The 26,284-nt window shown below is 41.0% G+C and overlaps 3 protein-coding genes across 7 annotated transcripts in view; 2 read left to right on the top strand and 1 right to left on the bottom strand.

Moving 5' to 3' along the window:
- schip1 (schwannomin interacting protein 1) overlaps positions 1-1,219 on the top strand; it is a 214,385-nt gene extending 213,166 nt beyond the window's left edge. For all 5 annotated transcript variants that reach the window (XM_005459315.4, XM_005459317.4, XM_005459316.4 and 2 more), the window contains one exon: positions 255-1,219. In XM_005459315.4, the coding sequence (XP_005459372.1) occupies positions 255-306 (52 nt within the window). In that variant the 3' untranslated portion in view covers positions 307-1,219. The remainder of the gene's footprint in view (positions 1-254) is intronic.
- A 119-nt stretch (positions 1,220-1,338) lies between these two features.
- il12a (interleukin 12a) lies at positions 1,339-6,607 on the top strand. The gene is made up of 9 exons (XM_025898369.1): positions 1,339-3,259; positions 3,459-3,542; positions 4,167-4,231; positions 4,264-4,311; positions 4,431-4,520; positions 4,677-4,718; positions 4,823-4,966; positions 5,078-5,119; positions 5,246-6,607. Exons 2-9 carry the CDS (start codon positions 3,518-3,520, stop codon positions 5,375-5,377), a joined length of 588 nt encoding a protein of 195 aa, XP_025754154.1. The 5' UTR covers positions 1,339-3,259; positions 3,459-3,517; the 3' UTR covers positions 5,378-6,607.
- Positions 5,831-22,607, bottom strand: si:dkeyp-97b10.3 (uncharacterized). The gene is made up of 18 exons (XM_005459320.4): positions 22,449-22,607; positions 22,030-22,335; positions 19,712-19,743; positions 17,001-17,033; positions 15,725-15,796; positions 15,179-15,208; positions 14,977-15,012; positions 14,586-14,627; positions 14,443-14,492; positions 13,429-13,481; positions 13,108-13,334; positions 12,723-12,976; positions 11,130-11,255; positions 10,326-10,461; positions 10,152-10,199; positions 9,990-10,061; positions 9,556-9,843; positions 5,831-7,458 (listed from the first exon to the last, which is right to left on the bottom strand). Exons 2-18 carry the CDS (start codon positions 22,077-22,079, stop codon positions 7,430-7,432), a joined length of 1,578 nt encoding a protein of 525 aa, XP_005459377.1. The 5' UTR covers positions 22,080-22,335; positions 22,449-22,607; the 3' UTR covers positions 5,831-7,429.
- Between the last annotated feature and the right edge of the window lie 3,677 nt (positions 22,608-26,284).

The following is a 26,284-nucleotide window of genomic DNA, read 5'->3' as shown; positions in this document are numbered from 1 at the left end:
TCGCCAGTAACATACTAGGCTAGAAACCACATCAAGTAACATGTTCTATGAAAGGCTGTACATCAGACTTTTTCTGTTTTTTTTGTACGACGCCCTGCGACGTCATAACAGGCTCGGCTCATCATATTGTGACAAAGTTTTAGTGTAGCCCTCGCCCTTCAGGGGGAGTTGCACTGCTCTTGTTTATCTTTGGATTTGCTGAGTGACTTAATTCATCATTTAAGTGTCAATATATTCTCCTTTTCTCTTTCCAGGCATGCTGAGAGCCAACAGAAACATTTGGCTGAGAAGACCCTATCCAAATAAGATGCCCCCCCACCCCCAAACACCCCCACCCTCACCCCCAATCCGCTTCCCTATGCCAAGCTTAGCCCCCTGCTCCCAAACAAACTTTCCCCCTCCAGCCATTCCACCTTTGCCCCGTGTCGATCCGAAACCCCTCCCCGCTTGTCCTAAGTACTTTGCTCCTCGCTGCTTCCCTGTCCGCCCCCGAACCTCCCCATCTCCCTTTCTGTCCAACTCACTGACTTCAGCGGTAGCAGCAGCACAGAAGAAGGCCGCTTCGCTTCTGTGCTTTTCTCCCAGCGCAAAGGACGGTGTAGCACGTCCTGTTTTCCTGGGAGAGGAGAAAACTGATTGTGTGTCCCCCAGCTTCCTGTGCAGTGATCGGCCTCGCTTTGCTCTTGTTTCTTTTTTTAACTTTCTACATTCACCACTAAATTATAACTGTTCAAGCTCAAAAAATTGTGGAGAAAAAAAAAAACAAAATAATAGTGAAAAATTTAGTAGAAAGTCAGTCATGAGATTTAAAAAAAGAAATAAAAAGAAACAACGCTGTATGAGAAAAAAAAATGATGGAAAACTAACTTCTTCAGACCATTTTAAGTTGGACGGTAATTTAAAAGTATTTCAGAGTCGACCCGTTTTTATTCTGCACAAATGGTCGTTTTCAGCTGATGAGAAATGTTCGTTTGAAGGTGCTATAAGAGTGTAAAAGGAAAACATGCCTGCCTTGTAGTGGAGTTGTAGATTTTTTGGTAATACGTTCACTCTAATTGCTCTTCAACATTTTGTGAATGTTGATTTTCTGACACGAGTCATTTTAAATGAATAAGTGTGTTAATATTGTTTTCATCCTACTGTATTCAGATACTTTATTTGAGGGAAGAAATGTTTATGTACAGATATGTAAAATAAAGAATAAACTTTGTTTCATATATGCCGGTTTGCTGTGCACTTCTCCTCGCTGCTGGTGCTCCTGCTGCTGCATTACAAAGAGACGAAATTGCGCTTTCAGTTGAGTTTCCTCCTTGAGTGCAAGAACTAAAACCTCTGCTCACAATAGCAGTGAGAGTACATGACATCACATCACACGTAGTATGACTCAACTCCCTCTTTTTTGGTCTTGCCTCATCATGACACTCTGTTATTGGGGTTGCGTTTCTGCTCTTAAAGGGACTTCATATCAATTTGGGCAACCCCTTTTGGGTCACATTCAGGGATTTTAGTTTCTCAAGAAAAATGACAGTTTGTGGAATTAAAATATTTAACGAATGGCCACTTGTGGTCCAGTGAAAGGTAAAAGGATACAGAAATAGTTCTATATGACTTGTAGGTTTGGTAATGAATACATTTACTTGGAAAATCTCCCCTTCTTACTCTCAGATCATATATCTGAGCATATGTTGTATTGTATAAAGCGAGTGATGGTAAGTTTAAGTCTGATGGTCCAAAGACAAAGGCCAGGAAACTCCTCTCAACCACACGATGACCACAGTTTCAGAGAATGCACTTCCCTTCAAAAGTGGGTAAGCACAGTAGACGGCAGTTTCTGAAAACTGGAGTGAGAGAGGAGAACAAAAGTAGTGCTTTGTGTGTTTCAAAATTTCACGTTACTCTCATTTTGAGTCTTGTGTAATTCTCCGATCCTTTGTGGATAGATAGAAAGCAGATAGATAGCTCATAGCATAGACACCATCTAAAAAGAGTTCAAAGTTAATTTGTCACACATGAAATAGACATTGTTAAAACAGTCTCACCTTCGCTGTTGTTCTGGAGGTTTTGATCATATCCACAGCCTTCCAGGGTTGGAGTTGGGATTAGCCTCAGTGAAATGTGTATTTAACACAGGTTAAATACACATGAACACTCATCTGTCTGTTTCATCTTTTTTGTTATTTCATGTAAAAAAAAAAAAAAAATGAATAAATAAAAATGGATAGATTAACTTTCCTTTCACGGAAAAGTAAAACCAATTTAAGAGAATTTATTTAATTAAATGTTTCAAGTAGTAGGGTTGTTTAACAGTTAACTTTGATATCCAAACGCCACCTGAAAATGATCTTCTTGTAAATAATACCTACAGTCACTGTGTCACGAAACAAAACTATTTAAAAAACTTGCAAATACGCAGTTCAGAACTACATTCATGGATACTGGGTGCATTCATATCATTTGCTGGAGTGGTTAAAAGGTAATTTAAAACTCCTTTATAGGGTAAGAAGGAGCTGATATATATATATAGAACATAATCTAAGTGTAGAAAGTACCCATTCTGCAGAACTTCTCTTTTAAACTTTTTTTGGACTTTTATTATCCAGTGATTTTATTCTCTGTCACTTAGCAGCATTTTAGTATTACACTGGTGGGACTGCATTGTCAGGCGGCTACACTGTGTAATTTAAATGTTATTATCTTATATTTTATGCAAAGAACCTGTAGCTTTAGCCAATATTTCTCTAATAGATTTGATAAACAGCGCTATTGGTGTTGTACTGGCCAGGCTACCCTGCCCCGTGGTGATTGGTTGGCATTGCTCATTGTTTTCCAAGTCTGAGCATGAGTGAAAACAAAGCAGACATAAACCACAACCACCTACTACTCAACACGAGGAAAAAATAATAATAATAATAATAATGCCACCTCCTCTTCATTGACGTTATCAGTCAGTTGATCAAGAACATGCGTAATTAGTCATGGCTGAATGGACATCCGGTAGTATCTGTTGGGGACAACGTCCGTGGAATTAATTACCACAAGTGAGTAAGGCTCTTTCTCACCTAATGACAGTCCACTGACAATTTACCACCAAAGACCACAATGTTGGTTTAACTCCATGATTCATTTACTATCAGCCGCTCCTTTTTACCATCAGTTGGCTTATTTTATTTCTGTTTTCTATGATTTATTCTGCAACCAGGTCTGCAGGAATCAATAACTGTGCACCCCACGAGCACAGACTGCTGCGGTGAATAAAATGGTACACGTGCACTGCATCTTTATAACACTGCACACTTTCTGAGAGCAGGCTGCGCAGAGCATGCGCTTAAATGTACTGAGAAATTTGCTTTAAAAAAAATTCATTTCCCTTCATCGTCATCCATCTGTGTTGTTTTGATTTGATGCTATGCAAATGTGCAAATGCCGTCACTTGACTATACTTTGATATGTTGATGTAGGGCGGGGTCAGCATCCAGGACTGTGGGCTATATATAGTCTGAAAGGAAAGGCACTGGCTATGGATGCTGAACGAATCCCAGCTTGTGAGTGTATATCGTTTATCAAAAGTGCCCCTCATAGATTCTTCTTGTCAATCTGCAACAATCACATCGGCAAACTCCTTGTTTTTTTCCCCTAATATAAAAAAGATCTCAACGATTAGCTCACTAGAAGGTTATTCATCATTGTGGACTTTTTCGCACCTTGGAACACAGGAAATGCTCTCATAAATCGCGCTTTAATTTTTCCCAGAGCTGGGTATTTAAGACTATTAATCAAAGAAAGAGAGAGAGAGAGAGAGAGAGAGTGAGAGAGAGAGAGAGAGAGAGAGATCTTTTTGCAAACTAAAACTAAAACTATTCATCATTATGTAATTTCCTAGTTGAAAGAAAACAAAAGCTTTGTCCAAGTTGAGGGAATCCCCCCCAGCTTTATAGTATATAAACCCCAGCATCATACTGAGACTGAAGCAGTGCTGATTTACCAAGCTCCGGCCAAGTTCCCTACCTGATCAGAAGCAGTCTTATGGCAAACATTCAACTATGTAAGTCAGACCGTTGCAGGATAGGCTGTTATTTAAATTGCTCTGTTGTGTGCTCATGCAAGCTGGGTGTCGTAATGCCCGTGTAGACTCGTGCGTTGACGGCTGTTTCTCTCTTTCCTTGCAGACGTCGCCAGCTGTGTGCTGCTGCTGTCCCTGAGCTGGCGCACATCCGAAGCTCTCCCGGTGCCGGCACCGAGCCGGGGACCGGCGGTCAGTGCGCCGACTTCTACAAGATGCTCCTGCTGAACATCTCAAACGCTCTGGACAGTGTGAGTACAAATCTCAGCAGCGTGTGATTTTTGCATGATTTTCCTCCCTTTGTTTTCACGTGTCGTTTATCCGCGATTATTCTACTCTGTAGCAATAATTTCTTTACTGTGTATTACAGATTTATTTGACTGATGGTATCCAATCCGAAAAAATTGAGATGAGGAGTACTGGGGACACAGTACTGGCCTGTGCACCCACTCTGACTCAGGTGAGCCTTTTCCCAAAGCAGCACAGTTTATGGCAACAGCTGTCAGCTGTCATAATTTCAGCTCAGCTTTCACTGTGTTTTAATTGGTTGGACAACTTTAAATGACTGCAGTGTGAACATTGCTGATTTTAAATGTTTGTTTGTTTTCCTACACAGAACTTAGGTTGCGTGACACAAAGAAATTCTTCCTTCAGTGAGGTATGTCAGACACACTGTATGTTCTATAAAAAGAAGCTATGATTCATATGCATGTGTTGGTATTGTAGCTGAAACTGAACTGGTTTTTCCCATTGTTTTGACAGAGTGAATGTCTGAAGAACATAAAGATGGACCTGCTCTACTATCATGAAGCGATTGCGTCTTACCTCAGAGGTCCTCTCAAAAATGGTCCAGAGGAAATTAGACTTCTGAGCCCAATTGTGGAAATCACAAAGAATCTCACAGAGGTGTGTTTATTTTGCAATTTTTAAAAGATTGAGACATCGAGACTTCAAGGTGAAATAGTTTGACTCTCCTGGGAAGTACTTGTCTAACTAAATATTCCTCGGTTTATACAGAACTGCTTTCCACAGCTGGATGTAGAGAACCTGCCCTCAAAGGTATTTTTATATTCTTTGTTCCTTATTTACACCTTGTCTTTCAGTCTTTAGGATCACTGATCTTGAGTACTTTTTCCTGAGACCTTATGTCCTGCATTCACACTCTATCCTCTCCTGTTGTAACAGGATGACAAGTGGGGCAATGACTCCTACAGCAACCGGCTGGAGATGAATAAGATGATGAAAGGCTTCCACATCAGAGCCATCACTATCAACCGAGCCATTGGCTACATCTCCTCGGGAGACCACAGGAAGTAAACATCCTGCAACCTCTTCCACTTCAACCTCATCAAATAATAGCACAACAAATATCAAATCTCTATTATCACATCAGAACAAGCTGTCCTAATTAGTCACTACCATCTCTTTCAACTGCTGACCAAGTTCTACAATATACCTGCTGCACAACTGCCTGCACTGAAGGAAGTTTACTCAGGCATAAGCTAGCTGGTTCGAGTCCAGCATCTGCATTCAGTAAGTGCTGAAGAATGTTCAAACTATTGATACGGTTAGGCGTGTGTTATAATGATTTTATTTATTTATTTATTGCATCTATTTATTTATTTGATCTCCAGTTGTGTTATTTATTATTATTTAAATAAAGTATTTTGTTATCAAGCATCAAACTTGAAGTGATTTTGATTGAAACTGTTCAACATCAGTTAGAAGTTAAGAAATGAGGTATAAAAGAAACATGTAGGAGACTTTCGGTTGTTTCTTTCAGCGCTTCTTTATTTCATCTCTTCTGCCAAAATATACACAAAAAAAAAAAAAATGAAGGGAACACCTGAACAATCTTAACTTTGATTTTGGTCGCGAGCTCGAGTCCTACCCTTAAAGGACAGCTGATTTTGTTTTTCACAGTATTCAGTTCTTCTTGATCTGATTTTTTCCCTTTTATTTTTACTTTGGACCTTTTTTGTGGACTTTCTAATAATATGACATAAAAAACTAAGCTGCTGAATTTCCCAAAACTTGGTGAGACATGATCAAAAGCAGGAACTATTCTGTTTTGGTGTGAATCTGGATCACTTTCCTTAAAATGATGAAACAAACAGTGATTTCACTTGTTTTATGAAAAGTCTTTGGAGAGATTCTGACATGATTTAAAAAGAAATGGAAAACAACAACAACAACAACAACAAAAACAGATTTGGAACAGGGATAAATTGGACTGTTGGTGGTATTTTTCTTTTAAGGAAACAACCCTTTTCTCTGAATGTAAACATTGTGGTTTTCTCAAATAATGTTGACACAAACATTTGCAATTGGTACCTGAAAGATTTCCACAGCTGTTCCTGCTGATTTTATAGTACTTAATCGTACCTGAGGCCTACATCTGCGAAATAATCCTCAAAAAACTGAATTAAAAATATACATTGCTTGGTTTTAGCTGCACTCACACAGGTAAAACACCTAAATTCATCCCTGAATCCAAACATGCTGCATTTTTGTTTTTCATAAAGATTTGGGAAAAAAACATTTGGGGGAAGAAAAAAAAAACAAAAAACAGAAGAAATGCATTCAAGCCTCCGGAGGGCAGGAAGTAATTCCCAGTTAAACATAATCAGCATCATTTTCTGGTCTTCTTGCACAGTTGTTTTACAGAGTCACGGTTATCGCATCAAATAAAGAACAAGTAGACAAAAAACAGACACAACTGGCTTTTAAAAAAAACATGAGCGACAAAGAAATGGAATCTATTTACAGGAAATAGTGCGGACAAGTTTATAAAAACACAAAAGTTTCATAGTTCAGTCTGTAATTCTGTGGACAGTCATTTTCACGTCCACGTGATATAATGCCTAATTGTTTTATAAAAATTCCCACAAGCCCAACATGCAAAAGTGAAAGAACACACACAAATGGATGGATTTTTCCAGATTTCTTTTGCAGTTTCAACACTGCAGCACCTAACATTTACATCTGTTACTGGCTACATAATTAGCTACTAAACATCTCAATGACCTCTACACCTCTGCTGGTCATTTTTTAACCTGGTTAAAAATAAAGGTAAGCTCATTCATTTGTGTATCCTTAGATACAGCACAGTCGGTTCTGTACAAACCACAGAACCCAAGAACCACAGCTGAACTAAAGAAGGGAAACAAAGGGAAATGATTCCTTTTTATGAAATGCAGAACTATAAACGAATCAGTTTCATATCTAGAAAATATTCAAGAGAGAAATGCAAACTGAAGGGAGACGTTAACTCTGCTCTGCTGTGTTCCTGAGATCCCGTCCTGAGATCGTTTCTTCCCACTGATGGAGCGTCATATATCCAAGAGTCTAATGGAATTTATTTTCCCTTCACTTTACTGCTTCGTTGCCCATCATATCTGAAAACAACAAACAACAAATAATGAATTAAGGTTCTGTATCATCCTGTGAGTTTGAATTTTCAGCGTTCTTCACCTAAAGAGTGAAAGAGCTGCTGAGTCAGAGTACCTGGACACAGTAATATTTGTACTGCAGTACAGAGAATCGGTGGGATTGTCATGCATACTTTATTTAGTTTAGTAGCAAGATGTTTTAGCTCATCGCAATCACAACTACTCTGATGAGTTGGCCTCTGGGAGCCAGTCCCATTCTACGGTTCCTGGAAATGAGTTAGCCTTTTGTATTTCGGGTTCCCCTGTCCTAACCATGATGGGTTTTAGAACAGTTTTTTGGTTAGATGCCTGAAATAAAGTCAGTGACTAACAGAAGCTTGGGGTATTTTTACAGTTTGTTTTAGAGTAAAAGTTGTTGGTTGACAAGCGGTTTCATGATCCTTCAGACATTCACGTCATCACACTGAACATGCCTAAGTTATAAACTCCAATGTTAGCATTTTACTTTTCTCCAGGGATGACAAACTTGCGAGTCTCATTTGGTAAAAGATTTTAATTATTTACACCTATTAAAAAGTAAAAATATACTAAAAAAACCCCAAAAAACGTAAAAGTACAAGAATTGGTCAAGATTGTCTTGCTGAATGAAACACGAACAGTCATAAACTTTTATTTCCCAGTTTTGTTCTGCAATTATCCACGAACTGGAAAAGTCCCACTGTTTTTTTTATTTGTTTGTTTTCAAGGGAACCAGGTGTGGTCCTCAGTCCCAGGGTTAGCCTACAAAAATACATCAAATAAAATATGTCATCTCACTAGTACTGTATTTTTCTGGGCTTTTGGTGTATCCAGGGGATATCTGGACTAAGATTTTCCTTTCCATCAGCTAATATTTGTTTGACTAATGCAGAAAAACAAGATAAATCATCAGCAGACAATGGCTGATGGTTATCCGATGCATTTTCTCAAATGACATCCGTCTTTTGTGTTCCGTGGAAAGGACTGTTTATCTGCATGTAAACAAAGCTTGCTCAAACATTACCAGCTTATGCATACTGATAACAAAAGGCTCGTCTCTTTTGTACAGATTCTACATGAGCCTGTACAGATAGCTATTTGTATAAACTACTCTAAAAAATGAAAAGGAACACTTTTTAATCTGAGTAAAGCATCAAGTGAGTTAAAGTTCTGGGATTTTGTCCTGGTCAGTTAATCAGCAGAGGGGGTTGTTAATCGGTTTCAGCTGCTTTGGTGTTAATGAAATAAACAACAGGTGTTGCAAGAGGAGGAACAATGAGACAACCCATAAAACAGGAATGTTTTACAGGTTGTGGACGCTCATCCTTTCTGTTTTTTCACTAGTTCTGTATTCAGCTAGGGCCAGTGTCACCGCTGGTAGCATGTGGCCATACCTAGACCCTGCACGTCAATGTGTGCCTTTGCAATTGGCCAGCACAGTCTCAAGAGCATGGAGGAGATTCCAGGAGACTCTTACTTAGCAAGCTCACCCTGAGCACATGTGAGAGAGTCTGGAGAAGGTTATGCTGCTTTTAACATCATTCAGTTACCCGTTAACCGGTTTGGTGGTGGGTCAGTGATGGTCTGAGGGACGCACAGACCTCTACAGGTTAGGCAACGGCACACTGACTGCAATTAGATATCAGGATGAAATCCTTGAATCAGACCCTACGCTGGTGCAGTGGGTCCTAGCTTCCTCCTGGTGCCCGGTCTCACGTGGAGAGACTATGTAGGCAGTTCCTGGAGGATGAATGCATTGAGACTCGCTGCCATGCTGCCTGACCTAAATCCAGTTGAGCACCTCTCAGGTGTTCAATGATGCCCTAGTTCAGATATGGGAGGAGATTCCTCAGGATACCAAGCATGTGTGGGTCACACAAACTACTTCCTGCAATAAAATTTTGGTAACACGGACTAGTCTCCTAGAGCATTTTGTCACTTTGATTTTTGGGGGTGTCCCTGAATTCAGCCCTCTGTAGGTTGATCATTTTGATTTTCCAAAAATTTGATTGGTTGACTTTTACATGCCTGCTCTTCATGAGCATTCACCAATGTCTTAAATGGTTTAGCTTTGCAGTGTTGTACCTTGTAATGTCTGATGAACCTCATTTGGCAAGTCATCCAGCTCCTTCACACTTTCCAAAAGGTTTCTAGCTGTGGCTTCCCCGGAATTTCTGTTCTTCCACATCAGCAGCATCTTCAGCTTCTGCATGGTCACATCTGTCTCTGCTGTCTGGATATTATCCAGATCATTGACGGTAACATCTAGAAGGATAGCCACCTGTTTCCACTCCTTCCCGAGCCGCTTGGCCACCTGCAGCAGCTGCTTCTCTGACATGTCCTGGCCCTGAGTGACTGCTGTTTTCACTCCATCTGGAGAAAGACACACATAAGCACATGCGTATTTGTTTTCAGTAAGATTTTAGGCATATCTGGAATGAACTGGTGTGAACTGTTGACTTGGCCATAAAGTTGTTCATAAAGTTTTGCTGAAATCGCAGTCAGACACTTAAAGTTACCTGGCTCGTCTTGCATTCGAGTTTTTTTAAAGGCTATTTCGTCTTCTGAGGGGCTGCTGCTTCTCTGTCTGCCTATTTCAGAGACAGATATGACATCAGTTAATGTTTTCAAGCTAATCTAAAGTCTAATCAGATTACAAAAGAGTGAAAGAGCCAGCATACTGTTTGTCCTTTTCCTCGGCTTCCTCTCGGTGTTATCCACACAGTCACCTAAGGGAAGAGCAAAAGATGGACGTGGACCAGTGAATCCTCTTTGGTTTATTTGGTTTTCGGTCAACATAAACACAAACTCCCAAAAGACAAAAGTGTCTCCAAAGTGCACTCGTGCACCGGTACCTTCTCTGATGGTAGCAGACCATACAGTCTCCTCAGTGTTAATCTCTATGAGAGACAATTTAAATGGAGGGTGCTGCTCAAAGAAAGCCTCAAAGTAGCCCTTCATCTTAGTGACTGCAAGGGTGAATTTCAGTTCCTGTACAGAGACACACAGACACAACTTAGCTGTGTAGTCAGTGAAATACAAAAGCAAAATCTTATAAATGAGACCAAATCAAAAAGCACCTTTGGATGAGTCGGAACTACTTCTAGCTCTCCTGCTATTTTTAGATCTTTCTGTGGAAGTCCAGTTCTGACCACTGTGTCTTGTGCAGACATCAAACTTCGCTGTCAACCTGGGGAGACTTTCCCATCGTGGATCAGCAAAGATAATGAAAGCTGGGTTTCCAGCTGCGGCCAACAGACCATGTAGCATTTTCTAGTTAAAGAATCCACAGGACGGGATGTTTGTCTTTCTTTTTGCCACCCTGATATTCTTCAGGTTGTTTGTTATAAATTTGTCAATACAGATAATGCCACTCGAATGTCCTCAAGTATCTGAGGGAGAACATTCGGTGAAGTGAGTGAGTCTTCTTCTCCAAAAAATAATATTTCTTATTAAAGAGTCACCATTTTTACACCAAGGAGGAGAAGATCCAGCTTGCCTTGCAGGCTGAACGTGGGCAGAATGGGACTAACACTGAGCAATCAAAAAATAGCAGCAGTGCTGGAAGCCACCCTGAGGTGCACAAGGCCAAATTTAAGACGTGTAAGGTTTTTGCTTTTTGATCCACGTAAATTGCAGATTTGTTGAGAGACACAGACCTGAGGTTTGATCTCTCCCTCCGGCTCGCTCAGGAGACGATACGTTCCCTCGTCCAGCTTGCACGTGGGAGGCTTTTCTATGTTAATGTAGCGAGTCTTGTAGCCCCGCACCTGATTCTTTATATCCTAGTTTAAAAAAAAAACATAGCAGGAGTTCAGTTTGTAGGCAACGATGACAGAGAAGTTACTAAACTGAGGGCGTCTCATAAGGACTCAGAGTTGAATGACGGTAGGACAGAGCCACAGGAAAACAGCAGCAATGGAAAAACACATCATACGGGGAAAAAATAATCAATGCATTTTTTTAAAATAGCCCTTTTTTTAGGTTATAATAAATGAATGACTATTCACCAGCAACATCCTCAAAAACAAACACACATGCTCACAAAACCACAAACACTTCCTGAGTGAGTTCAGTAGTTCAAGTTTTAAAAAAAAATGAAAAAAACCAAACAGCTTTATAGTTTTGTTGTCATGTAGCTGTCATATTTACGTGGTACACTTACAGTAATGCAAACACTATTTTGGCCACTGACATTTTTCTTTTTTTTGATATGACTCTTTGTTTTAAGAAAATGACTACTCTAATCATTTCCCTGCACAAACCCTGCGCTTCGCTGTAAATAACTAAATAACAGGTGGTTTAATAAGGCCGGTAGCACAAATTGTAGCTGAAATACAAAATCCTGGAAATCCGCACCATTGAAGCCGCTGGCAGGTCGACAAATGAACAAAAAGTGGAAGCTAGGTTTCGAACAAATTTCTACAAAATTTCAATGGTGAGGTATTTTTCTGGAGTTTTGTCCAGAAAGAAGTGGCCGTGACTGAAAAACACAAGGAGACTCTTGATGGCCTCATGAATGGAATATTTCTTTGCGCTGCTCCTGCAACGAAGGTATTTTTGCTGCCGCTTTGTTTTTGAAATCTACTCAATGGAAAAAAAAATTCCTCAATTGAAACACAGAATTTACTTTTCATTTTAAGAGAAACATCATGAGAAGTCGGTCAAAACGTCGGCCGGTCGTGTTCTTCTGAAAGTGGGCAGTTAACTGTTTGAGATCTATACACATATAAATACATATATATATACATATAAACTGATTACTGTCCTCAGTAGTCTGCGCTTAACATGTGCATTTGTTAAACATGTGTTTGTGGTCAGGTATGATCAGAAAATAACCTTTAACCATGTGCGTTAGTGCAAGGTCACTGCAGTATTTCATTATGGAACAGAAACAGATACTGGGGGGGGAAAAGTGCTGAATCCCAGTTACACTTTTAAGAATGAAAATAAACAAGGCACTTTTTTTAAATCATGTCACTAAAGTTGCCAATGCCCGTTTCAAAGAAGTGTGCTCTAACTGGATGTTGTGGAAATGAAGACAAAGCTAAAGAAAGAAAACAGGATCCTGAAACCCGAGGAGGGTTTGGTTAAATTTGACCAAATTTCCAAAACCATCTGTCAGGTTTGGAAATACACACCAAGTCTACTGACAACCAAAACAGCGCTGGTTGGAGATCTTTCTGAAAAAAGGAAACCACAAGGAACATTTAAAAACAAAAAAACAAAAACAAAAACAAAACACCACTTACCTTGATGTCAGATGCACTGTTTGTGCCCAGATAAACGTGGAAGCTGTAGCTGTTGTTGTCAGTGGTGAGCTGCTTGTAGACCAGAACCACCCCGTGGTGCTCTACAGCCTGGCTCGTCTGAATGATGGGACCAACGGGCGATAGGGACGTCACATTCCACTTAACGTGGCTCCCTGAGTGATCCACCGTAGGCTCGATGACTGGACGGTTGCCCTTTATGTGCAGGACACTGAATGTCATGTCATCGTCAGTATCTGTGATATAAGACAGAAAAACAACATTTTGTGTTTCACATTTAAACTGAGTAGTTATTGTTCCACTGAGTCAGAACTCTAACTTCATTCACACAGGGTAAATGTGCTGGGTGAATGCCCTACGAGCTTACGAGCAAGGCAGATGGAGTGTGGGAACTGGATGGACTTGAGGACAGACGCATCCTTATTGACCGTGTCCACATTGAAGATGGGTCCAGCAAATTTCCAGGAGTCATGCAGAAAGGCGCCAAACTTGGACCAGGATAAGACAGAGTACCGCACAAGAACGGGCTCGGACGCTTCAAAAACCAGACCAGTGACCGAACACTCATATGTGCCCTCTCCTTCTAGCTGCACCCTGAAAGACGCAAACACAGAGTCAGTGATGCTGAGCAATCAGAGCCGAACAAAATAAACGTGAGCATGACGCATGGAGACAATGATCCACTTACTGCAGCCGCCCCTTGGACAGTCTCTTCGGGGTAACGCGCTCACTGCCGTGGCTCTGTGAAAAGCAAACAACAGCAAAGCACACAGTAAGGACAGAAACAGGTAAAAGAAGCACAGAGGGGTGTGCCGAGAAGCGAGATTAATGGCTTAGCAAGCCGTCTCAAGCTTAAAATCAGAGTTTTCTGTGTCATAAAAGTGGATTTTTTTTCCAGCTAAAACACCGTGGTAACTTATGCCGAATATATATATATAAGTATATAAGAATAATAAAGTACTACTTGGGAAAAAACTACCGAATAAAGTACAAACCATATGTCTCATTGCCACAGGAATGTGCATGTGTTAGTTTGGTGATGCAGAAAATGTATTAATGTAGCTACTAAAACAGAGAAAACACATTCGATTAATAAAACTAATTTCGCTTTGATCTGCCGACAAACTAAATCCATCTCCACGTCTCCATTATTAGGCTTTGGAACAGTAAGCTTTAAGTTTCAGGGGTCTAATGTGTAGCCGTCACCTTAGAAATAAACAGCGCAGGGAGCGTTTTCAGGGATGTGTGATAAATCCCAAGATTAGGGATTTTTCTGCAGTTTTAATCTCTGTCTTATTTTCAACAGTGTTTACAGTGTGTTACGGCCATATTTTTATGTTCTTTAAAGATTTTTTAATAACCATTTTATCATCATCTGATAATATTTCTGATTGGAGTGGGCTGCGCGGGGTAATTTTGTGTGGAAAAAGAGCGATATGACCCGTGAAACACTCCTTTTTTCAGGCCTGAAGCTTAACAGAGAAATCTGATAAATGCCGCCTTGACACCCGTTATCTCCAACAGGGGTTTCAGGTTTTGTCGAGCCAGCTAACGCACAGAAAGCCTGGCTGTGTTGAACTTTGTTCAGAGCGTAACCCTCTGATGAAGACAGAATTAAGGGTCACACGAAGTTAAACGGTAGCTGTAACCTCAGACACTTAAAATCGCATTTTGTCAGATAGCACCTGATTTCTGAGCTCACCTGTTGGACGGCTTTGCATTTTTCACAGCATGACTTGAAGGGCCTCTCATCTGTCAGCATACATGGGAACAAACAGGAGGTTATTCATGAGCCAGCAACACTATCGTGAGTGCAGCGTAGCGCATTACTTAGCATGGACTTACCTTTTCCATTTAACACCACTGCTTCGGTTCCAGCACCTGGCTCTGTGAGGTAAATGAATTCTGATCAGCAACTATCACATGAGAATCTTACAGGCTGAAATCCAATTTTAAGCCTCTGAGATATCCCACAAACAAATTTTACAGCCAGTCCCAGGGTGTGTGTTTGTGTGTGTGTGTGTGTTTGCGAGAGGGTGGAGTGTGTTCAGTTACATTTTAGTTTTGATTCCTTAATTAAAAAGCCAGCTGAATCTGATATTTGTGACATAATTATGTAGTACTACTGCCAGTAAAACACAGTTGTGACCACAGACCACTCCTTAGTCATCACTAAGGTTTAGGCAGCTGCTACAAGCAGGCATGAACATCTACATGTACACGTGGTGTGTCTTACTGTTTATAGAGTCTTCTGCATGGGCCTCTTCATTCTCTGGATAGGAAACAATGCAAATTGAAGGATTTAGAGAACACTCTCGAAACCAAAATGCAACACATCAGAATACAATGCCTCAAACAGTCACTTCTGTTGACTTTAAACTCAGCAGCAACACGAGGAGTCATGAAGTAGTGACTCTGGTGAGTCAAATATATCTTACCTTCCTCTTCTCCATCCCTCTCAGTGCCTCCTGTTGAAAGATTAAATGATAAGGAAAAGAAGAAGCAGGAATATTAATGGAAATAGTTCAACTTTTTGCAGCATGCATTCATTTGCTGGGAGATCTTTGAGAAGATTGCCACTTTATAAACAACACCTAATATAAAAGGTACCACCAGCAGCTTAACTTAGCACAAAGGGGAGAAGCAGGGAAAGGTCAAAACTCTGCCCACCAGCATTGTGAAATTCACTAATTAAAACAATTTATCTTGGGTTTTTTCCCCCCATCCGATGACAAAACTTCAGTAGGTGACTGCGCCAGAGTGTCATCTTAACAACAGTTTTATTCAGATTAAACAACGTGTCAGTTAACGAGTTTTAGAGGAGCTGGAAGAATACAGAAAAGGTGTTTAAATCTATCCAAAGCAAGGGTGACACTTGCAGTCTGGATCTTCATATTACGAAGGAAAACAAGAGTGTCATTTTTCTCATCGTACTTTCCAAAAAGGAAAATTATTCCGTTAAGTTATGAAAATGTGGCTCTCACCATAAGCTTCATCCTCCTCTGAATCGTCCTCTTCGTCCTCTGAGCTCTCGTCGGTGGATGTTCCTGTGTTTTCTGTTCAACAAATCGATGTGCAGAGTATGTGTTAAAAGAATTTATCTTTAATAAAGAATAAAAGAGATTCATGCCACAGCTGGCTAAACATACAGTGCTGTGAAAAAAGGCTCAAGCACCACTTATTTCTTTTTATAATGCTTCCAGGGAGCCAGACTGTCTAGTCATTTTTAAAGTGGTCTTTGGCGACGGTTCTCCTGGCTTTCTGAAAGTCTATCAAAGTGCTAAAAGACCTCATTTTCACTCTAGTTTTGTAACTTTATTTTCAGAAGAATGTTTTTGTTTGCTACAAACAACTTTTAAATTGTATATTTAGGACCTTTGTCACTAGCAGGCAGTCACAATGCTGTACCATCCCTTAAAGTAATTCTACAGTTCAGAAAACATATAACAGTATTTTGCACCAGCAAGGTGATTCTCAAAGAGCTATTAGCCAAAAACTTGGCGTATTTCATCATGACGTATTTAAAACAAATATGAGGAAACTGGCCAAAAGAAGTGGCAGAGCTAGAAAACCATCTATAGCAGATGAACAGTATCTGAAAGTCACGTCCTTAAGAAATAAGAAAAATACTTAAGAAAGGGGAAACAGGAAGAAAAACTTGGGGTATGCTAAATTACACAAGAACTGCAAGGGCAATAGAGGCAACAAAATTTGAAATATTTGGTTCAAATCATCATGTGAACAGAGGAGGTGCCGTCATAGTTTGTTGGGGATTTTGTCAAAATTGATGGAATTACGAAAGCAGAAAAGTATCATCAGACTTTGATCCGCGATGCTATGCCATCTGGAAAGAGTGATTGGGAGCAGCTTGAAAATGAAACATATACAGGCCAATGTAGTAAAAGCAAACCTGGATATTAAAACACAGAGTGAAAACACCATCAGTCATGGACTGGGCCCCCCAGAGCCAAAGAAGAGCTTTGGATGTCCTCCAAGAAGCGTGGAGAAATATTCCTGAACACCACTTAAAGGAATTACAAGAAAGTTGGGTAAGAGAGTTCAGGTTGTGTTGAAGAATAAAGCTGGTCATCCCAAATACTGACTTTCAACTCTATTTTTGCCTCATATGTTGTATTTCCATGAGTGCTTGAACATTGCAATAAATTGCTGAACCCGTTTCCCATTTTCTAAACAAAATATAAAGAAATGAGGGTTGGCTCAAGACTTTTGCACAGTACCGTGTGCTATATTTGTACTTACCTGAACTGCTGCTGTCATTTTCTGCCAGATTATCTGTAAACAGATTAGTGAAAACGTTGAGACGGCTGTTGTTTATTCAGAAAAATCTGATGCAATAATTTCAAAATGTGAGAAAATCCAAAAAAATTTATTTCCCCTCATTTTATTACTCACTACTATACATATGTCATTGTGGTTGTCATTATGGCATCATCACTACTACGGAAACTAGACTACTTTAAATGGTTTGATAACACAATCAACCTCCTCTTTAGTCATACTGCCCAGGACTTAGTGCACTAATGGCTGCAGCTGTCAGAGCGACAAAAGCTATTTAGAGTGTCTTGTTTTACATTAACCAGAAAAACAACCAGAATTCTGCAGTAAAAACAGAAACAACCAATAGTATGTAAATCGAGGGAAAGCTAAATTATTCAGACCGTTTCTTCTTCTACTTCCCCCACAAAATAAAAAGCCTATTTAAAGCACACAAAGCCTCAAGTGCTGCTCAACACTCACGTGGTTTAAAAGTCATAAAAAAGAAAAGAAAAAAACTAGAGTGAAGCATGTGATGCATCACAAAAATAAGTACAGAATTAGAACAGGTGCAGCCCCAGTGAGAAACCTCCAGTTTTAGTTTACTTCTAGGTTCGTGCAGTGTGTGGTTCTTTATGAGGCTTCATTCATATTAGTCACCAAAAAGCCCTGAGCAGGGCTGAAGTACACCAGCCGTTTTTTTTATATATGCGTCATTCACGCCAGCTGAACCGCAGCACCCCGTGAACAAGCCTGTGATAAGTGCAATGCATTAACATTCTGGCACATTTACGTAGATGGGGTCCAGAGGAACTGCTGCTGCTCCTCTCTTCCCAGCAGCACTGACTGTCCGTGGACCGGGCCATGTGGCCGAGCGCCAGGCTGGCTAATGGATGGAGCCCCTCCTCATCTGGCCCAGAGAGTTTTATCTTAGACTAACAAGCAGATGCTGCCTTTGCAGCTCCGCTCACAGCGCCTCCCTCATCAATCTCTCTGTCTCACTTTGCTCAATCTGTCTGCCTCACCTCTCCCTGCACTCTCTTCTCCATGCCTCCCTCCCTTGTCCTCATATGCCTCCTATGGCCCATCTCATTCGCCGCTGCTGCTGCTGCTGCTGTCTCACAGCTGAGCCAGCGCGCATCCCTCTTCTTAGTCGTTTGGGCATAGATGCTTCCCTTCATCAAACTGACAAACAAGGTGGCGAGCAAGTGCCCGCACAGATGCACACATGCAGATGCAATCACAAATATGCAGAGAGTGTGAGAGGCTGTGTGCAGCCTCAAGGATTTGGTTAGTATTGAAAGGTGTTGGCTGCCACCTGCTGGCTGAAAACCATAATACAGAAAAAAAACAGAAAGAGGTTAATGGGTTCTTTTTGTGACTTATTAACTGACTCATTGCTCCTCCAGTAGATTTAAAGCTACCAAAATAAGTCAGCTATGTCAGATCCATACTGGAATTCATGTTTTGGAAGTATTATTTGAAAGACTGTAGATGTTTAGTGAATCTAATTATACATTTCTCCTACTTTAAATAAGACTAAACTACCAAACACTGGAAATCTGATATCCAATCAGGCTTCGAGTCAGGATCAGACTGATATCGATTTACAGTGTACCTGATATCAGAATGGTAACATACACTCGCTAGCCACTTTTTTAGGTACACCTGTTGAATCGCTTGTAACCACAATCAGCCAATCACCTGACAACAAGTCAACACATCTAGGCACGTAGACAGGTTCAAAAAAACCTGCTGAAATTCAAACTGGGTATCGGAACAAGGAAAAAAGGTGATGTACGTGGCTTTAAATATGGAATAGTTTTTCAGAAACTACTGATATTCTGGGTTTTCCTCACACAACCATCTCTAGGGTTTACAGAGAATGATCCAAAAAAGGGGAAAATATCCAGTGAGCAGCAGTCCTCTGGCTGAAAATGCCCTGTTGATGTCAGAGGTTAGAGGAGAATGGCCTCACTGCTTTGAGCAAAATTGTACCTCGTTACACTCGAGCTATTTGAATGCAAAACGGGCTACAGCGTCATCTCCCTGTTAGCTTAGAACAGGAAATTGAGGATACAATTTGCTCACTAAAACTGAAAAACACAGGATTGGACAAACATGGGCTGGTCTGATAAGTCTTAAATTCAGCTGTTACATTCAGATGGCAGGGTCAGGTAGGGCAAAAACAAGATAAAAGCATGGATCCATCCTGCCTGGCATCAACAGTTCTGGCTGGTGTAACATTTTCCTGGTTGGTGACCATCCCTTTGTGACCACACTGAACCTTTTTTGTCCATATCACAAAGCTCAAATTATCTCACACTGGTTAATTAAACATGACTGTGAGTTCGCTGTACTGAAATGGCCTCCACAGTCACCAGATCTCAAGGTAATAGAGCAACTTTGGCACACGGTGTAACGAGAGATTCAAATCATGAAGCAGCAGCTTTCCGGCCTTTCATGCAAATGATATGAAAACGAGGACGGCACACAGTGAAAGGGGAGCCAGCTGGGAAAATATAACAAAAGGACGAGTAAAACAAAATACAAGAAGTGATAAATAGATGAGGTTGCAAACTTTTCAAATAGCAAGAGAAGCTATTACATAACAACTGAGAGCTCAGAGAAAATGAAAGCATGAAGAGCTGCTGAAAGAGAGGGGGCAGGAAAGCAATGAAGCGGCTGGTGTTTACCTTTGTTCTCAGGTGCGGGGATATCGCCGTCTCTGTAAGGCAGAAGAGATAACATTCAGACAAATATAAATCAAACAGCCTTGTAAGATTCAAAGTGCTTTTTTATTTATTTTTGTTTTTAAAATTGTGCAGCTGCAGGATCACGCAGTAGCCAGTACTTCTCCTTTTCTGTACGGCTGAGTAAATCAGTCAAAGAGGAAGTGTGTGGCTAAACGGCCTGCATCACACTTTCTCACGAAACTCCCTTCTCTTAAACACTTTCAAAGCAGTGTTGATAGCAAAGGAAAGAGCTAAGGAAACATACGGGCTGGGTCTGTTTCCTATTCAACAACTCAGGTTGGACTCTTCATTTATGGCTTTATCATAGGACAGCATCAAGCAGAGCGTAAATATGACTATTTTCAGGGCCATTGTGTAACATTATAATCATACAGTGTTAGCTGGCTAATTATTGAGTTTAAGCACTTTGTTACTTTGTCCTACACATATTTATGCACATGGCAAGTTTTATCAAACTTAAAAGAAAGACTAATAAACAGATCGCACCACAATAAACATCGCTGCAAGCATCTGCAGCTCTGTACTGCTCCTATATTCTTCTTAAAACTGCAATAATATATTCAGTGACAGCACCCAGACTTAGATATCAGATACCAGTCTTCCTGACTGTCCAGGAATGTTATAAACAAAGCCAGACATGAACGCTGTCCAAGTGTTCGTATATGCTGTGTGAAGACTGGAGCAACCTGTTGATGTAGTCAGAGCTTCAGCAAGATGAAACACGCCTGTGAGCCATCAAGGGTAAAAACAAAACAAGACAGCCAACCCCACAAGAAGAACGAGTTCACCACCAGCATGTGTTAAAAAAAAAATAGGTCAGCCTGTGTTTTTTCCTGTCTCACTCTCCCTCTGCTCCAATTATATCCAAATGAAGCAAATGAATCAGGAAGCCTGGATTATTACCAAAGATCAAAAGTGATATTTTATTTCTTTTGCTTGGCGGCTGTTTCGCCTGATAAGGAGCTGAGGCTTTCCTTTGTTTTTAAACATCTGTCCAGGAAGCTGAACTTTTTTCCCCTCTCTCTCTCTTTCTCTCTTCAAGGTCATCTCATTATCGCCTCTGCCATACAGTCTCACCACAACACCACTGGGGTCATTGCCATGGTAATGGTAATCATCTCTTCCTGTATGAGTCCTCATGCCTCCAATGATCTTACATGTTTGAAAAATAAAAACATACTCGGTAACTCAAACTTCTCTGTGGTTTGTCTGTTTGTTTCTGCTTAAAGATAAAGCCCGGATCATGTCACACTCGCAACAGCTTCCCACAAACAGCTCACAGAGGAGTGCGTTTGTGTATAGATAAACAACTGTCACATAGCACCAGCAGTGGAACAAAAGAGCTGCCGCCCTTTGTTTCGGTCATTTATTGTCCATACTTTACTGCTTTTATTGCATTTACAGCAGGTTAGAAATCTCTAATCAAATCATAAAGTGAAAGTTGGCCTTTTCCTGCTATAGCCTCATAAACAAAGCTAGAGGTGAAATTAATTTCTATCACATTTAACAGATTCATAGATCTATAAGGTCTTTTAGCATCTGATCATGTGTTTGGGGACTTTTCCTGCCGGGTGGGGCATGATGCCGTGCGAGTAACCCGATAGCTCCAATGACAATGAGTCATCAGTATCACTTCACCTGTCTGTGGCTCACGGATGAACTGATGATGACTATAACCGAATCACTAAAGACAACTGTATAAATTAGAAGAGGACAATCGGTTAAAACCCGCCAAATAATAATATCTCAAAGCATCACCAGTCCGTGGGCACTGTCGTGTTTCGTTCTGCGCTGCACTGTAATGTGAGGCTGCGCATTAACGTGAACAAAAACCGATGTTTTTTGTGTGTATTTAACTGAACTAAACTGTTGCATAAGCTTTGCTTTACAGCTTCAGCTTTGGCACGCGCTACCAACTCGCTCGGTGATACGTTGTTGTCACACACAATGTTTAACAACAGCGGCGCGAGCGCACAGACACCAACAAAGAGATTTTAAACAGACCGTGTTTGCAACGAGGAAGCGAAAACTAGGCAGACATATATTGTTGTTGTTGTTGTTGTTTCATGAAATGCACGAGCAGATGAGCCCCGAAAAGAATACAGCGACAATGACTCCCACTTCCTGTGCGTGGGGGACGCGAGATTTTTTTAGCTCTGCATCCACGCCGATTCGCCCAAAACTGTTCACGATTGAAAAACACAAACCGCCGCGGATCGCGCACAGCAACGCTTTTGACTGATCTAGTACCAACTTACCCATCCTCGAGGTGGCAAGCCGCACCGCAGCTGGCCATCTCCGCCACCATCCTCCGTCTGTGGCCCCGTTATGCTTTCTCTTCTTCACTAGCGTGCAGCGGCTGCGCGTAAAAAACACCTGGGGGGAAACATGAGCCTCTCACCGGCAGCTATCGCGTTCTGGGTTAAAGCGCTAAGCATTAATTGGTGGAGACCTCTTTGGCGGCAGAACTGATTTCACATCATGCGTCCCGCAGATTGGAGCATCTTCTCTTTAGCGAGACAAAACAACTCGGTTTGACTCCCCCGGAAAAGGCGCTCACTTTCCTAAAATCCACAAAAAGGAAACATCAGAGTCCCTTTTTTCGTGCAGCCTAAATGTGGCTTTGCTTTCTTTCATGAAAAACGTGCTTGTGTGTAAAAAGAAAAAATATACAGACCACAGATCTTTACGTCACTGGACCATCCGCAGGTCTTGAGAAGCGCCACTTTCAGGATCAGCGCTGCTGCGCAGTTGCGCATGAATGTGGGCGGGCCTGCAGCATCCCGCCACAGCTCAGGCTTTGTGGAGTCTTGTTGATGATTTACAGCCACACTAACGCTTATTAAATAAGCGAGCTGCACAACCTGTGAGAAAGAAATGTTTACTGCTGGAAGCCTCAGACTGTCTGAATATGAATAACGGAAGATAAAAACCACACCGCTTAACTTTCAGGACATGCACAGAGTTTCCACATGCAGAGGCCACCTTTTTTGCACGAGTAAGCACAGCAGAGGGTCGGTGTGACAGAAGGAGACAGAGGGTCCCCTGAAGCGATCCTCAAAGGTATTGAAAGAGATAGAAGGTGGTGATGATGACGATGATGAAGCACAGTTAGAGGTTTATTCTAATCACTCATGTAATAAATAAAACAAAGTGTATAATGAGAATAGTGGGAGCTGGACGGTTACTTGGTTTACTTCAAAATAAAACAGGCATTTATCTGAGAGATGTTCATTGCACTGAAAGGCAGTGTTGCCAACTCCTCAGTAAGGAAAATCGCTATTGGTTGTCCTAAAAGTCGCTAGAAGTCGCTAAATGACGTCATCACCTAATTTGCATAATTGGTCATGCTAATATAATTGTAACCTATGTTGTTGGAGAGAGAAATAACATCGTGGAAGAGACATAAAGTGAGTAAAAAACGTCCTAAATGCATTTAGAGTTTATTTAGAACTACAAATTAAATTTCTTTTAGCAATTATTGTTTTTTTTTAATGTCACAATTCCAACCCTGCTCCTTTACCCGGGCTTGGACTGGCAAAAGTGATCCGAAATAGGCACTCTGGTGGAGTTACTTTGTGTGTGTGTGTTTATAAGTAGTTTTAAACCTTGTGATCTACAAAACAGCATAAGAGTAAAAGAGTAAAAGAAGAACTGACTGTGTTACAGCACCCGCTGCTTGTTGAGAGTAAAAGCGATACGCGCTTTCACGTCTTTTTTTAGCGACTTTTTTAAGAAAAAAAGTCGCTAGGGGGTCTGAAAACTCGCTAAATATAGCGACAAAGTCGCTAAGTTGGCAACACTGCTGAAAGGAGCAACCAGCTTCCCATAGTGCAACTAGGTCACTTTTGAGCGGGAAAAAATACCTCTGCATTACAGAGAGGTAACCAGCAGATGTCGCATTAGACAACAAAACAAGAAGCACATTCCAACATGATTGATGCACGTCTCTGATGTGAGGACTGATCACTGTCATCATACCATAAAGTTACAGTGGAATCAAATCAGAGAAGGTCAGCGTCCTATGGTGGATCTAGGCTGGCCAGCAGGAAGAGCAAAAAAAGGGAGGAAGGGCTCTGTGTGTCTGTGAGATGTCCGGTGGGAGGAATGAGTGAAGGATGAAGGGCTTTCTTATTGATCTTCAAAGCACCTTTCTCCTCCCTCCATCCACTCACCGAGTTTGACAAGTGGATGTGTGGTTTACAGGCAACAGAAAGGAAACACAGAGAGGGAGAGATGCCACAGACTAATGGGGGCATTATCCTAGTCTCAGAGTCTAAAGGGAGAGATCAGCTACTCCTCGCAGGGGTGAGACGATATCCCCAATACCTCAGGAAATCAGAGGAGATAAAGCAGAAGTGGTGGAAAAGAAGGGTGAGAGAAGTAGAGGACAGGGAAGGTCAACTTGATGAGAAGATAAGAAGAGATGGGGGAAAAAAGAGAAAATATAATAGGAAAAAGGGGTCAGTTAAATAGGTTAAGATGCAAATCATAAGAGCGGGAGGCACAAGACTTAAACCTTTAACTCAATTATTCACTCGAGTTGCAAAAACTTATAATTTAATAATGGCTAGTCTGGTATGAGAGGTCATTCGACCTGACTTGAGACAAAAAGCCGAAGAGGCTGGATGTCAAATCACAACAGCAGTCGCCTCAAGGTGCTAGATGAAGATTCGATGACCACACCTGGTGTGGTTTCACACTGACAGAGTTAGCTGTGTTAGCGTTCTGCAATTTACTCTTTCGCATGTCAGAAACCAATCCAGTATCAGAAAAATGATTATTTTGAACTCATAATGCTGCTGCAGTAAAAGTTGTTAAGACATTTGACCTCATGGTGGAGCTAGAGGAAACACTAGAAGAATATCAGTCAGTGGGACACATTGTGGGAACCGTGAAATGCATCTATCAAATTATATGTCAGGCCATGTAGAAGTTACTGACATATTTTAATGGTTAGATGGAAGCTTTGACCTCATAGTGATGAGGAATATTTAAAGTATGACGAAAGTCACTCAGTATGTTTCAGCTGCTGGGGATCTTGCCTGAAGTTACAAAGGGGCATCTGAATCCAGACTTAAAAAGCTCTGTGGTGCTTTTTAAGTCTTGATCAGAGCGGTGGAGTGATGGACCAGGCAACAGGTGACAGAGCAATGCTGCCATCTAAAACGCCTCATCACCAGCTACTAAAAATGCTGAGCTGTTGCACAGAGGCACTTTGGGCATGCAGTGTGGATTGTTGCCATTCTGGTAATTGCACTGTTGTAACTATTATACTAAGCAGGGAGGGGAGGTTAAAAAAAATCAAAGCTTTGAGTCTTGATCTTAAAAATAGGTACTGGGAAAGCATCTGACTTTCATTCCTCTGTGACTCAGTTAAGACAGTGTTTCACTGTATGAGTGTATGTGTGTGTAATATGACAGGGCTTTTTTAATATAGACCCACCAACCAGTTTGGAAACCATGATGTCACACACCCTCGGGGGGTAATACGAGCCCTCAACGTGCCGACTCATTATCCATCACGTAGATACTTTAAACAACACACACACACCAACCTGATGAAGCACATATGAAGATGCTTCATCAGGGTGGAGGGAAACTCATACCTTGGTGCTCAGACTTTCCCCTTTATGACATACATAAAAATACACGAAAGGTGTTCTGACTCTGCAGATGAGGAACTTCATATCTTTCCGTTTAAATGGGCCATTTTGCCAACAGGGCCAGTTTATCACATGGAAAGATGCAAAGTTACTAAAGAGCCGTGACAGTTGAAGGCCTGCATAAAGAAGCTAGAGAAAGGGGACTAGGTACAAAGAGAAAACAGGAGAGAGGCTTGGGAAATCATTCAGCCATGAGAGCGTTCAAAGGAAATGTATGAGCCTAAAATTCTTCCATGTGTAATGAACATAATGAATTTCCCATTTTAAAGCATTAAAAAAAACAGCGTGGAGCTGTTTTACTCAGATGCAAAGCTTCAGATCAACAAGGGAAAATGCCTTTGAAAGTCTAATCTGAATACAGTGCAGATAACTCCTGGACTTAGAGCTAATGCTAACTGCTTGTGACTGGACCGTGAATTCACTTGTGACACACCCCTCTCCCGCTTTGATTTCCTGCTCATTATCTGAGGTCTATATTTGTTTGTTCTTTATTTTTACATGTAGTGTTGTTTTTCAGTAGTCACCTCTCGCTGCTGCCATCGTGTTGCTTTTTCCTTCCTCTTGGGTAAAAATGTTTTATGAGCACCACCAGGGTATTTTCACCTCACCCACACAGTTTACACTCTTTGTCTTCCATTTTCAGTCTATTGTACACCCCCCTTCCCCCCATCCCCCGAAATTGCTGTCACATTTAAAAAAAAATAGTAAGATAATGCAAGAGTTTCCTCTGCTGTCAGGAAATTATTCTGCCTTTTGCCTTAAATGTCGTTTTATGCATAGAGTGTAACTAGGAAAATTTGCAATTTCTTATGAGTCTTTTATAGATCCTTAAATGATTTTCTGGTTT

The sequence above is a fragment of the Oreochromis niloticus genome, linkage group LG14, assembly GCF_001858045.2.
Source record: "Oreochromis niloticus isolate F11D_XX linkage group LG14, O_niloticus_UMD_NMBU, whole genome shotgun sequence".
Lineage (NCBI taxonomy): Eukaryota > Metazoa > Chordata > Actinopteri > Cichliformes > Cichlidae > Oreochromis > Oreochromis niloticus.
Note: the sequence above shows the minus strand (reverse complement) of the source record. Positions and strands in the feature narration are given on the sequence as shown.

Coding starts and splice junctions, on each gene's coding strand:
- il12a (XM_025898369.1), top strand. CDS start 3,518: ATGGATGCTGAACGAATCCCAGCTT. Junction 4,967..5,077: donor TCACAAAGAATCTCACAGAG/GTGTGTTTATTT, acceptor CGGTTTATACAG/AACTGCTTTCCACAGCTGGA. Junction 5,120..5,245: donor TAGAGAACCTGCCCTCAAAG/GTATTTTTATAT, acceptor CTGTTGTAACAG/GATGACAAGTGGGGCAATGA.
- si:dkeyp-97b10.3 (XM_005459320.4), bottom strand. CDS start 22,079: ATGGTGGCGGAGATGGCCAGCTGCGGTGCGGCTTGCCACCTCGAGGAT. Junction 13,482..14,442: donor AATGCAAAGCCGTCCAACAG/GTGAGCTCAGAA, acceptor TGCTTTTCACAG/AGCCACGGCAGTGAGCGCGT. Junction 7,459..9,555: donor GGTTCATCAGACATTACAAG/GTACAACACTGC, acceptor TGTTGTTTTCAG/ATATGATGGGCAACGAAGCA.